At 35.9% G+C, this 15,072-nt stretch overlaps 1 protein-coding gene across 7 annotated transcripts in view; it reads right to left on the bottom strand.

Annotated features, from left to right (window-relative positions):
- The window catches only part of OXR1 (oxidation resistance 1), a 388,922-nt gene that overhangs the window by 58,229 nt on the left and 315,621 nt on the right, over window positions 1–15,072 (bottom strand). For 5 of the 7 annotated variants that reach the window (XM_016147442.2, XM_016147445.2, XM_016147446.2 and 2 more), the window contains one exon: window positions 272–354. In XM_016147442.2, coding sequence (XP_016002928.2) covers window positions 272–354 — 83 coding nt within the window. Of the gene's footprint in view, window positions 1–271; window positions 355–14,698; window positions 15,065–15,072 lie in introns of those variants that run through there. The other 2 variants (XM_016147443.2, XM_016147441.2) reach the window with 2 other exon arrangements.

Genomic DNA, 15,072 nt, shown 5'->3' with positions numbered 1-15,072 from the left:
ACAGGAGCTTTGACCCCCAATGATTTATCATCTATAGTAAGTTAAATTTTCCGGACTCTTTGTATCACACTTAAATTTTCTGTAAGGAAAAAGATCCTAAAATACAATTAAAAATTTAAGTAGTATTATTTATAAAAGTTATCAAAGTGAAGTACAGATTTCTAAAATAAGGCAATTAACAACTCCTGTTTCAATTATAGTACAAACAAAGAATGTCTTACATAAAACTACTGCAAAGATCAATCAGCTTTTTCAAAAGCAAATAACTTACAGTATACTCAACAGTCCCTTTAGGTTTCTGAAAAGACATTCGTCTCCCATCTTTCTTGTCTAGGGTCTTCTTTTGGCCAGTGTCTGGAAAAAAAATTAGGCAAAACCCCTATTAAATTCATTTTCCTTTCACATAATGCCAAAGATTACTAAATAGAGCTCGCTGGGCTGATATCTACTAGATTCAGTAGTAATAACAGCTTGTTACCTGGGATTCACTGCTCAAAAATACAGCCATCAACACAGAGGGGAGAGGGTTGGGAGGCTAGGAGAATAGGATGAAGGATTAAAGAAATACAAATTAGTAGTTGATAGTTGGTCATGGGGGATGGGCAGAGGGAATGCAGTTAGCATTAATATGATAGATAGATGGAGGGCCAGGGAAGGAAGGGAGCAATTGAGGGGATCATTTTACAAACTATATAGATGTCTAGTCAATGTATTGTATCTTGAAAGTAATTTAAACAAATTTAAAAAAATAAAACCATCAATAAAAGGAAATGCACTGCTTACTGTAGGAAGTAACCAGTATGAAACACTAATAATTGGAAGTCAATTCGAAACATAAGTAGCTGTCTGCAGAAAGGAAATTATAAAGAACTAAATTATGGATAATTTCTTTCAACAGATTTAATCCAATTACAATAAACTATATTTGAAGATACACAGATATTTGTTGTTATTAACCAAATCAAGTTTAAAAAAATGTAACATTAGTCCTCACAGGAGAAAATGTCTCTCTACTTCTACAATTAAAATTAAGGATGTAGTCTTCTCTATGGAATTACTTTAAATTATTAAATTCCTTATTTACAAACCCTGAAGTAAATTATGTTTTTGTCAACTATTTTTCACTTACTTATCAAGACATTTCACTTGACCACGTCATTATCATCTAGATTATGTTACCTGTTTTAGTTAAAATTTTGCATTAGTGTTAACCTTCTCATCTACGTTTCATGTAACAACGACTGCACTGAATTGATAACATACCACTTCTATCTAAACAATTTAAAACAAACTCTAAAAAATTCAAAACTGAGTAAGATAGTAAACACAGCAAAATGCTAGATTCATCCTCGATATTTTACAAGATTAAAACAATAGGTTTCCGAAAGAAAATTAGTTCTACCTAAACTCAAATAATCTAAACAATATCTACTTCATTGTTCTCCCTCTATCCAATCTTATTCGCTATTTTGACCATGGTAGAGTTTGTTTATATGTACCTAATTAGCTCAGTTGGGTGAGTGGTTCTAATAAAGCATTAATAATAATAAAACTACTATTAATAATCAAGTTTGGATCCCAGAAAAGTCAGCTCTGCAATGCTTGAAAAAGCTACCCTAAAACGTTCCTGATCACCCGGGCTACCCCAAATCTCTGTTATTAATCACATAGCATCTTTATGTTTCTTTTGTAGCATCTGGCATAATTTAAATTTCTTTTTTCAATCCCTCCTACTAACTGCAACTTACAAAACATCATGCTTCTTTGTTCCACAATTATCCTGGTATAGTGGAAAGAGCAAAGTAGTTAGAATTTACTCCATCACTGCCAGAAGCAGAAACTTAATATATAATTCCCATCTAAATTAATTCCTATGAGTTTTGACACTCTCTGTTTTAATAATTTGGTCCAAAATATTTTGACTTCTACTCTAATTTCTTTTTGCCATTTAGAAAGTATTGCTAAACTTGCCGCATTTGACAATTTTAAAATTTATCTTTTGGTTACTGATTTCTAGCTTAATTGTACTACGGTGAAAGAAAATACTCTAAAAAAAAAAAAGCTCAAATCTTTTAAATTTGTTGAAACTTGCTTTATGAGTATATGTAAATTTAGCAAATGCTCCATATGTACTTGAAAAGAATGTGTATTCTGTACTATATGGTAGTGAGTGTTATATGTGTGTTTGTGTGTCAGTATGTGTACACATATTTGCACACATATTCACCTCCACATTCATGAGGTCAAGTTTGCTGATTGTGTTATTCAAGTTTTTTATATCTATATTGGTTTGCTTTTGTATTGTTATTCTGTAAATTGCTGACAGAGGTTGCTAAAATCTCTCACTATGTGAGTTATTTGATTCCTCATAAGCCTCTCTACTTTGCTTTCTGTATTTTGAGACCATGATATTAGGTTCATACAAATTAAGAACTGCTACATCTTCCTTGTAAATAGACCCTCTTCTCAGAATACTTTCTGCCTTAATGTCTGCCTTGTCTCATATGAATATAATTATACGGACTTACTTTCCATTGGTGTTCACTTTTTCTTCCCATTTGCAACCCTTCTCTATCCTTATGCTATAATGCATCTCTAAAGCAGGGCCTTTAAAATCTGTTCTGTTTTCTATTTGTCAGCCTATTCCGTTACTCTTTCCTTAACTTCCTTTGAATTGAGCATTAATGTATTAATTTTCTTTCTCTTATTAATTTGGAAGTTCTACATTAACAATTCTGTTAGTGGTCATCCTAGAGATTATAGCTTGACTGATCTTAGTCTAACATTAACTAGTACTTTTATCCTCAACCTGGACAATGCAAAGACATTAAAAATTGTATGCCCTTGCCAAGATTTATATGCAATTGCTATTACAAACTTTAATTACATATATGTATACAGAAACACTATCAGACATTATTTTTATAGACAGTGAAGATTTATTTAGTTTTGTACTCATGTATACCATTTTTATCGCATCTCTGGATAATTTCACAGGGGACAGAATTCTAGACTGGCAGGTATTCTCCCCTGCATTTTAGTTTCCGCTGTTTCAGTTGGGAAATCAATTGTCAATCTTATTGCTACACCACATTTTCTATTTGTTCTGATTGCTTTTAAGATTTTCCACTGTTGGTGAGATTTGTACTGATTCTCCTGGGGGTTTGCAGGAATGCCTGAATCTATGAATTAAAGTATTTCATCAGTTTTGAAGTTTTCAGTCACTGTATCATTAAATAATGTGTCTGGCCCTGATCTCTCTCTCCTCTCCTTTGGGGACTCATACCTATCTTAGAACTTATTATCTTGTACTCAGCTTACCATCTCTTATATTTTCTACTCTTTTGTCCCTCTCTCTTTATTCTGGTTATTTTCTTCTGACCTATCTTTCAATTCACTAATTCTCTCATCTCTGATGGCTAATTTGCTGTTAAATCTATCCACAAATGTCCTAATTTAAAGGATTATATTTTTCAGTCCTGGAATATCCATTTTTCTTTGATAGTTTTTAATCTTTCTATAAAATTCAAAATTAACTCAAAATTCTCAGCACAGCTATTTTAAATTTGGTAACTACAATACTTAGAGTCCCTGTGGGTCTGTTTTTATTCTGTTGTTCTGATGTCTTGTCATGTGTCTACTTATATTTTGTGTGCTGGATACTAAATTTGCAAAATTGTTTACAGACAGAATTTGACACACAGAAAGTTGTATTTCTCTAGAAAAGATTAATGTTTGCTCTGCCAAACACCTGAGGACACTAGTAATACCACGTTTTATTAATGAAATTACAGGAATGAAAATTTGAGGCTGAGTTTTTATCCTATGAGAGCTCAGCTACTTCAGTTTTTTTTGAACCTTAGGATAAAACACTTTGGAGTCCTCAGTGAGAGGGGTTTGCTGCTCCCTAGTCATGGATCCTGAACTTTGTCCTTGCCCCCTAACACCCATAGGTTGTTAAAAGCATCTTTTTATCTGCTGCTTCTGAAATCAAAACAGCCCCTGGGGGGGGGGGGGGAACAATTCTAAACTAGAGCCATTCCTCCTAGGGCCTCTGTTCTCACTCAGATCCTAATCTAGTCATATAGGCTAGCTTTCTGATACCTTTAAAATTTTTGTTTTGTTTTGGCCCAGCTTTTTAAATTGCTTTCAGTAGGATAGTCTGAGTTACCTACCTTGCTATTACCAGATTCAGAAGGTCCAAAAGACTTTCAAGCAGAGTACTGACAAAACAATATCAGAACTTTTAAGATCATTTTGGTAACAGAATGGGAACGGCAAACTAGAAAGAAAGCAAGGCTGGAAACCACGCATGAAAATTATGAGAACCATGAAAACTATGAGAACCAGTTTTAATATTCCAAAAGACTCCTATTATAATTGACTAGTATAATTTTGGTAGTAGCTACTGATAAAAATATTGTTCTGGGAGTTGATATTTTCAAACACAATATAGATTTTAAAATAACTTTAAAAGCATCTGTTAAACTAAAAAGTATACACTGATTACAGCTTGTCTAATTAACTGATTCCCTCTATATCAAGGTACTATAGGAAAAAATGTCCGTGTTTTCAACCTTTCACTCCTTATCCATAAGCAAAACAAAAATAATAAAAAAAAAGTCTTTAATTTTCCTTCAACTTTGTAACCATTTAGATTATCACCCCATCCTTCTGCTTATTTTCTAGAACTTTTGAAAATAAAGAGTTCACTTTCACTGTTTTAACTCCATTACCTCCTACCGATTCCAAAATGCACTGCAATGGCTTCTCTCTGTGAAGTTCACTACACCTACTTTGAGCTAAGGAGAATAAACTAAGTGGTTTTTCAATTTTATTTTATGTGATCTTTGTGAAGCATTAACTAATTCCTTCTCAACACTCATCTTTCCCCTCATTTGGTAACATCTTATACTCCTATTCATCTCCTACCCACTTGCTCTCCTTTCCTCTATTTTTTGTTGTTGTTGTTGGTGGTGGTGGTGTCCACTTCTAAGTGAAAAGGTCTGTGATATAAAGTGCTACAGAAGCTTCTACTTAAAGTTGTGTTCCAGGGACCAGCAGCATCAGGATCATCTGGGACCTTATTATGAATGCAGAATCCCAGGCTTCACTCCAGAACTACTGATTCACAATTGATTTGCAAGTACAATAAATTTGAGAAGCACTGTTAACAGAGCTTTTGAGAGGATGGAACATGCAGACTGAATAACAGAAGAAATGAGCTTCCCTATACTATTCCCTACTTGTGACAGTAATACAGCAATTTTCAAATCACTGTTGAACTAATATAATTGTTTTCTAAAGTAGTTATTGTGATAGACTACATTACTGTTACTAAGCATTCTGTATTCCTCCTAGAGGAGGAATATGAAATACATAGTATCATCCCATTAATGCAGACATGACCATGTGACTTACTTTGCCATGAAACATGAACAGAAGTGATTAGTCTTCCAGGTAGAAAAGTTAAAATCCAACATTATACTTCTTAGCTTTCTTTTCCCTCTATCTTAAGACTTGGACTATTCCATACAGTGGCTGCTCCAATGACATGGATTCTAGAGTAAAGATGGAATTCCTAAAAAGGTATACACATACACACACACTCTTGCACACAAATCTGGCCATTTCCATTTCTAGTCCTGGTTAAATTATAGTGCTTGGAAAAAAAAAATGGAATTCTTCAGGAATTCATGCATAAAAAGTAAATTACCTACTAGAGAAAAAAATAAACAGTTTAACTTGCTTAAGACTTCTTTACTGAAACATTATTCAATGCTGCAAGACTGAAATTATCCCAACTGTATCAAAATAAAACTTGAGGAATGAGAAGAATATGACAAAAGGACTAGTAGGGAATATCGAAAATAAGAACTTATAAAATCATAGCTGAAGACTAATTGTGAATGTTACAGATAGGAAAAATGTGAAAAAATATGAATAAATATCAGGAGGTAAGGAGATGAAATATGGGAATCCAAAGTGCTAATGTCATCGCAAAGAATTAAATATATCTAACCTAAAACTGAACCAAGAATGTCACAATACCAACCTCAATATTTTTTTTCAGAATCTGCTTAACTTTAGACATATCTTAGGAAATACTTTCTAATGTCTAACAAATAATATATTTTAGTCCCTCCTTCCTTCTAACCATTCATCCATCATTCTGTATGTGAATATACATAGAACGGATATTGCAATATTGCCTATCCCTAATATTAATGAGATCTGGATGGCTGAGTAGGAGGTACCTTTTACATTTTAACATTTGCAATGTGTGACTTCTTTATAGTTAGCACACATTTTACAAAAAAAAAAAAAAAACCCACAAAATTTTCTTATAAAAGACTGAAAGCAAATATATCAAGATTCTAACTTCAACATTTCTTTCAAGCATATAAGCATTTTCTCCTTTCAAGAGCTTTTCATTGTCATCTCAATTTTCCTAAGGTCTCAATCCTACTCAGACGTTGGCATAAAACTTAAACATGCATCTCTTTTCTTAACCTGAATCATAAAACAAGTGCACGCCCCAAATACTTGTGAAGGCAAAAAAATAAAACAGATTAATTTCAAAAGACTGGGCAAAATGGCGTAGATGATAGAGGCTTTGTGCATCTCCTCTTGGAACCATACCAAAGTTGTGATGGAAACAGCAAACAACAAGCAGAGTTGCCTGCAGTCCGGATGAACAGAAGCTCTACAACTAGGGAGAGAAATAAGAAATCACCTTGCAACAGTAGAAGATAGGAGGGGGCAAAGACCTGAGGCTGCCTCGTCCCAAGCAGGTGAGTGGGACAGAGGTGACAGCCGCTGAAGCCAGAGGCTGCAGATGTTCCTTTTAAAGGGGTCATGTCTGTGAACAGACGTTTGTGGTGACGGTGAGCACCAGCAACGAGCCGGCTGCTTAGGTATACCAGGGACTTAAAGAGGAACACTGAGTTGCCAGAGTGAGGTCTGGAGGCAAGGCTCTCCCCCAGACAGAAGTGCTGACAATATCCATTGTTCCTCTGTTGAGCCCTCTCCAATCCCAGTGTGCGGACACAGTGCCGCCAGAACTTAGACATCATCAACTTAAATAAGAGGTCACTCTGCCCAGAGGATTCCCTGAAATCCCACCTCTCCCAACTCACAGTCCCACACAAGCCACATTCAGTCATGTCCTCAGCGTGTCCTGTACCCCTTGCTGAGCAGCAAAGAACCCCACACCACTGGCAGCTGGCCTGGTTTCTGGTGTGGTTTCTTGAGGCAACTATAAATACAGCATCTGTGGATTGCTTGCTGAATCTTAACAGGTGGTCCAAGAAAAGCACCAGCTGGAGCTAAACTTGGTCTGCAGCTGGACACCTACTACACAAAGCCACACTAATAAGAATGGGAGACTTAGGAGCTTTGATTAGTTACATAAAAAGACAGAGAAAGGCAGCCAAAATGGGAAGACAAAGAAGCAGAAACCATATGAGAGAATAGAACAGAGATCCAGGAATAATGGAGTCAAGCAATCTAACAAAGAGTTCAAAACACCGGTTATAAAGGTGCTCAATAAACTTAGGGAAAGTATAGATGAACTAAATGAGAACATTAACAAAGAGAAAAAAACATAAAAATAGGAATTATAAAAGAGAGTCAGTCAGAAATGAAGACTACATTATCTGAGGTGAAGAGCACATTATAGGGAATCAACAGCATGGATTAAGCAGAGGATTAAATCACCGATACAGAGGATGGGAAAGTGGAGGGCCCCACAATCAGAATGGCAAGAAAAAAGCATCCAAAGATATGATAATAATTTAAGGAGCCTATGCGACAAAATCAAATGTAACAACATCTGCATCATAGGGGTACCTGAAGGAGAAGTGGGAGAGAAAGAAGTTGAAAACCTATTTGAAGAAATAATAATGGTAAACTTCCCTAACCTGGTAAAGGAAATAGACATACAATCCCAGGAAGCTCAGAGTCCAAAGAAAGAGGAACCCAAACAGGCCCATACCCAGATACATCATAATTAAAATGCCAAAGGTTAAATACAAGAGAGAATCTTAAAAGCAGCAAGAGAAAAGTAGTTAGTACCTACAAAGAAGCACCCAGAAACTGGCGGATGATTTCTCAAAAGAAACTGTGCAAGACAGAAGGGATTGGCACAAAATATTCACAGTGATGAAACCCAGGATCTACAACCAAGAATACTTACTTTATCCAGCAAAGCTATCATTTAGAGTCGATGGGCATATAAAGAACTTCCCAGACACACACACACACACACACAAGCTAAGTAAAGGAGTTCATAACCACCAATCCAGTATTACAGGAAATGTTGGAGGGACTTCTTTTAAGAATAACATGTATCAAAAACATGAATAAAGAATGGTAATAACTATATATCTATTTACAAGTACCTCAAGTGGAAAAGAATTAAAGTACTCCAACCAAAAGATAAGATGGGTGAATAGATAAGAAAACAAGACCCCTACATATGCTGCCTACGAGAGACTTTAGATTAAATGACACACAGATACTAAAATGAAGGGGATGGAAAAGATATTGCCTTGATGGACCTAGAGGGTATTGTGCTGAATGAAGTAAGCCAGATTAAGGGCAAAGGGATTAAGAAGTACAAATGTATGATTATGAAATAGTCATGGATGTATAAAGTGTAGCATAAGGAAAATAGTTAACAATGTTGTAATAAATATGTAATGGAGAAGAGGGGTACGAGATTTAGTGGGGTGATCACTGTGAATACTATGGATCTCTAATCACTATGCTATATAACTGAAACTAATATATTATTGTATGCCAACTATAACTGAAAAAAACCTCATTGAATTGAACACTGTAAATATGAGCACTGATTATCTATTATATTTCAATAAAGCTGTTAAACAAAAAACAAAATACAAAACCCTGCTAAACTCATCAAGATTCAGTAATCTGGGAGTCATAATAAGGAAAATAGTGTTTTTAAATCCTACCTACACAGTTGAATCCCCTGAGAAACAAATTTGGCTGAAGTCCTAAATTTAACAGATTTTGATTTATGATATCAGTGTTGAGAACCACTGCTCTAGAACAATGCTGCCCAGTGAAACTTTCTGCAATAACAGAAATGCTTTCTATCTTCATCACCTCATATGGTAGCCTAATGGTTTTCAAATTCTTGAAATGTGACTGGTGAAACTAAACTAAAATAGCTCCATGTACCTAGTTGCTCCCATAATGGATAATGCAGATATAGAATCTAGAATCTAGATTTCTCAATTCAGTTCTTCATTTGTCACATTTCAAGTGTTCAACAGTCACATTTACCTACTGGCGGCCATACTGACAACACAAATATGGAACATTTCTACCATCATAGAAAATTCTATTTTTGAACAGCACTGCCCTAGAAAAATCTAAAATCTAGAGTCTTCACTATATTATTTAAAATCTATAGTTCATAATCTAGAACCTACTCCTCAGTTAAGACATGCCATCAGTTAACTGTATATCTGAATTGCTCTGGCCCTACACAGAACTGCTTTTATTAAATTTCATTTTGTTGTTATACCACTGAATTACATTAAAGAATAATGTAAAAATATAGCTTTTTGAAATTAGAATCTGATAGTGAGGATACTTCTTTATGTATTAAGTTCCATGAGGCTTTTTCTCTTTATTCTCACTAACAGAAAAAGTGGCATTTTTTCCTACCTGCATAAGCAACAGGTTTATCTTTATATTAGGAATACTATGATTTATGTCTGATCACATTTCTTTTTTCTCTGACTGCTAAAAAACAAAACAAATTTTTGACCTGTCTCTAATATATGAATGAGATCTTTAAAAAGGCACCTGTTCTTGTACTAATATCACTCACCCATTTGACAAAATGTATCGTCACTTAATATAAATTTGCTGGTGGACCAGAAGGGAGCCTTTATACATTGAAAAAAACTATTTGCAGTTACTTTATTTTCAAATTGTTTGACTTATTGAAGCACAAATATAAAAACCTACTTTTCCCTTAAGCTTTCAACTATAAAGGGCATTCTATTTATAAATCTAGTCAATTTTAACACTAAACTGCTTTTGATAGTTGATCAACTAAAACAGAAAACAAACTAAATATCCTTAAATAATCCTATTTATAAACTTAGGTAATTAAATTCTCTCACATATACTAAACTGTATTTATAAATTTACAATATTCTATTTTAAGCACTTTAATTACTTCTAACAAGTAAATCTTTCTAAGAACTTTAGCAAATACAACACAATAAAGTTTTCAATACAATGAATGCTAAGTTCTTGTAAATATTCTAATAGTTTCTAAATTTAGACAGACACTTATACCTTTTAACTTAAAATCACAAATCAAAAAACAATTACAAAGTATTTATTTTAAACTAGATTTACAAAACTAATTTGTATGCACCTAATAGGCCTAATTTGCTGATATAAAAAATATATTAAAGATTAAGTATATTGATAATTTTTAACCTTAATACAAAAATAATAGTAATAAATATTTAATAAATTTCACCATTTCTATATTTACTTCTAACTTTGGATAAAAGACCCACTAAGAGAGTAAAAATGTATGAGGCTACTGCTGGTGTAACATCACCCTGTTTTACGACGTTTTTTATTTTTTATCTGTAGAAAGAGTACACTCTGCTAATAAATAGTATACTAAACACATAAAGCAGTAGCATAGTTGTTAATTATTGTCAAGCATTGTGTCCTGTACTTTACTGTATGCACTATATTTATACACAACTGGTGGCGCTTTGTTTACACCAGCACTGCCACAAACACCTGAGTAATGCATTGTGCTACAATGTTAAGATAGCTATAAAGTCACTAGGCAATAGGAATTTTCCAGCACTATCATAATCTGATGGGACCACCATCATCTATGCAGTAAGTTATTGACAAAAACATTGTTTTGAAGTGCTTAACTGTAGCCACTGTAACAATTAGTACTCCAAATCCTTTAGAGCAGGGGTCCCCAGTCTCCAGGCCATGAACCTGTACCAGTCCGTGGCCAGTTAGGAACTGGGCCGCACACCAAGAGATGAGCACCTGGGCCAGCAAGGGAAGCCTTATCTGTATTTGCAGCTGCTCCCCAGTGCTAATATCACCGCCTCAGCTCCACTTCGGATCATTAGGCATTAGATTTTCATAGGAACACCGGTCCCTGGTGCCAAAAAGGTTGGGGATCACTGCTTTAGAGGCATCTGGTCATTCCTGGGTTCAAGATAAACAATTATAACTCTTCCGGATCATGTGCATCTGTGATTTCTAACTTAAAATATATGTTTGAACACTGTAATTGGATTTTGCACTTTCAACTTAGTCATTTTAATATATTTCTAGCTCTGAAGAAATTTCAATGACAATCCATCCTACCCTTTACCTAACTTGTTTTAACTTTAACATCTTACATGCTAAAATTCTTTCTTCTCACATCTTTCCTGTATCACAGGGTCATAACTCTCAGAAAAATAAAGATAACATCCAAATAGATTATGCACTCCATTTCTTTGTCGGGCTCAGTTTCTTCATCAGGAAAATAAGATAAATTAATGGGATAACTACCTTACAGAGTTGTTATTAGGATTAAATAAAAATATTTGCCAGTGCCTGTCCCACACAGAATGTGCTTAGGAGCTATTATTTTTGTTACTCTTTCCCCTTGAAAGATATTGTTTTAATTGCTAAAAGTAAATAAAAAGAAAATTTAAATAGGACTGAGATGTTTAAAGTATCCTCTTACCAAGTGGAATAACAGTGTTGACATAACAGGCCAGTTTATGATAAAAACTATATTACAATAAATTGAGACTCTAAACTTGTTAAATCTATTTACTTGCACTTATTTATTACCATATTATCTAGTGAGGTGAATAATTTTAAAGGCTACATAATGTAGGCTTGTGTTCATGCCCCCCCAAAAAATATAATCAAGGTCCAAAAAAATTTTTTTTAATCAAATTGTAATTTACACTTTAAGCAGGAACAAGAATTGCATCACAAGATTTTTTTTTTTTACTTAATTGTTATTAACTAGAGCAATAGTGTGATAAACTCCTTAATGTGTCTAAGTCCCAACTACATTTTTCCTGAGAGGACTATAATTTTGGAGTCAGCAAATGCTAATAGCTAGTAATAGCAAAAGCAGCCACCCAGGAGAGGCATAAAAAGGCATAACACCAACTGTCCAAAATAAGGAGTTTGGTTATAGAAACAGTAAAAGCAGAAGCATCTCATCCAAGTTTTACCTGGTTCATCTTTAACCTGTCAATGTTGAAACTGCTTTATCAACATCATTACTGAACACGAAATGGTAAAAGGCAAGATCAGTAACAAAAAATACCACTACAACAAACAGGACATTTTAAAGAATTGAAGGAAGAGTGACAGACAATAGGAACCTAAGAAGATATTATAAAAATCTCAAGTAAGGGTAGTCACAAGCAGAAAGGGCACAATAAATCCTTTACGAACAGACTAATAGGTAGTTATTCTGAGGGACACAAATGTAAAGAAAAGTCCTATAGCTAAAACCCATCTAGTAGGCAGCTGCAAAGAACAGAGTTCTCATTTTAAGGAAAAGCTGACTAGAAATTAATAACCATTTATTTTTCATGTGTATTTATACATGCTGCCTCTGAAAGGAGCCAATTTAGGAAGCTGTATTTATTCTATGAATAGTGGCGGGGAGGTGATCAAATTATTGCTGGGGCATTTATTAAACTGCTTTCAGAACTCTGTAGGCATAACTTTATAGACCTACAACATTTATAGCCCCAAATTCTATTTTCTAGCTTTAACACCCATCATTTTCACTGGTTTTGTTCCAAATGAAAAAAACTCTAGAATTGAGAACCTTCGAAATCATCCAATCAACCTCATTTACAAACAAGAAAACAAAGGCCAAAAGAGATTAAGTAACTTGTACAAATTATTTCAGCCAGTTAGTCCTAGTATGTACCTGGCCACATAACTGTGGTCAGGACTGTGACATCACAAGTACTGTCTAACTTGTGTCAAGATTTGGGGGCACAATGAATATTTTAAAAGGGGTCAAATATATAGTGGTGAAAGGAGACTAGACTTTGAGTGTTGAGCACATAATGGAATACACAGATATATTATACAATTGTACACCTGAAACTTATGTTATTAACCAATGTTGACACAATAAATTTAATTTAAAAATTATGTGCCATGAGTTCACAAGGCAGCTTCAACAGAAGAGGAATTGGTAAAGTACTTTGAAGCTGCAACTTGAAATGAGAGTGCCAGATATAGCAGTGTGGTCAACAAATGTTTCTGAATGAAGTGGATGTATATGTTTGGGAATACTTATTAAAGTAGATCATATTTCTACTTGGTTATAACACATACTTCTGAATTCTCTAGAGACTGGTTATATATTGTTTTCAATAAGCAATTAATGATGTATTAAAAAATTCTTTATTCAAATAATTTAAAGTTCCAGCCCTCATTCCTGGTCCCACCTATAAAGAGGATTCTGTATCTGGTTAATGTTCTTTAAAGCAGAAAAAAATGTATCCCCCTTTTTCATTTTCTAATCCCATAAACAGGAAGTTAGAAAAACAGGATATTTTATTGTAACGTGAAGAAAATTATTAAAAGGAGTCATGCTAAAATTAGATTTTAACATTCAAGTTTCTGCAAAGCTTAAGTTACACACCCACTCAGAGATCAATAGATGTCCTCACTCACTGCTTTAAAAAGAATGGCAGGATGTGGGGTTACAGATTTTATATTCTTTATGCTTTTCTCTATTTTCTTGACTCTTTAATGCTCACATAATTACTCATCATACTATACTCACAATACTAAAATGCATGTTAAAACAAGTAAACAAATGAAGCAAAATATAATGCCTCTTATCAACTTAGAGAAAGCCAATGTCATTGGAGAATTTAGTATATACATTATGCTAATATCTCTTCAGCAAGTACTTTTAAAAATTCCATAAGAGCAATATCATACCATGACAGATTAAAAAAAAAATGATACAAAGCCACTACGATGAACGAAAACTAACACAGCAGTCAGTATAAATATAATTGAGAAAAAGTTTCTAGGTTCTGCCACCTCAAAACAACATGCAGCCTTTCAAAACACATGATACAAAAATCAACTAAACTTCAAGTTAGGTTAATTTTTTTTTTCCCCCGAAGTAGTATTAAGTGCTGAAGTGAAAATCCTAACAGTTGGCAAATATCAAAAACACTGACCCACACCCAAACTAAACTAGGCACGATGTTCTTAAGGATCTCAAAGACGGAAAAGACGGGCGTCATAATTGGTTCAATATTCACCTCCTGGTCGGAGGGAAAAACGAATGGACCATGGACCGTACCCTTGAAATACTTGGCGGGGTTAAGAAAGTCGAGTGTGGGTGAAGAAAGCAGGAAGAGCAGAGCAGGAAGAGCTGCGACACCGACAGCAGAAAGTTTCCCGTCCCCAGAGCAGAATGAGTCCTCCCGCGTCACCCCCGCCCCGCCGCCAGCCTGGCCCGGACGCACCATCCGGCCGCGCGACCCCTGCGCACCCACGTCCCCCCTGGCGCCTCCCCCGGCCGCGCACCCCAACCCAGACCTCCGCCTCCCCGCCCACAGCCCGCAGCCCGGGCCCGACCGCGCGGGAGGTCACAGCAGGCTGGGCTCACCAGGTCCCTCGGGGTTGGACGGCGCTGGGTGCCGGTGGCGTGGGGACCCGCACCCGGGATCCCCCTGGGCGGGCTCCCTCAGGTAATCCTCGAAGCACACCTGGCGGGCTTCGCCGCCACCCCCGAACCCCCAGAGGCGGTTGGCCGTGCCCCGTAGAAGGCGCCCGCTCTTCCCCGTGAATGTGGTCAGGTAGTCCATGCTGCCGCGGGGCAGGGGCCGGGGAGGCCGACGGTTTCCGCGGCAGCGGCCACTCCGTGCGCGCCCACGGGCCGGTCAACCCGACACGGGGGCGGGGGGTCCGCGCGCCTCTCAGGAGGCGGGGAGGGGGAACAGGGCGTCCCCGGCGTGGCTGCGGGGCGAACCATCACGGAAG

This window comes from Rousettus aegyptiacus, unplaced genomic scaffold (genome assembly GCF_014176215.1).
Source record: "Rousettus aegyptiacus isolate mRouAeg1 unplaced genomic scaffold, mRouAeg1.p scaffold_m13_p_15, whole genome shotgun sequence".
Classification (NCBI taxonomy): Eukaryota; Metazoa; Chordata; class Mammalia; order Chiroptera; family Pteropodidae; genus Rousettus; species Rousettus aegyptiacus.
The sequence above is the reverse complement of the archived record's forward strand: the minus strand, read 5'-3'. Positions and strand labels throughout refer to the sequence as shown.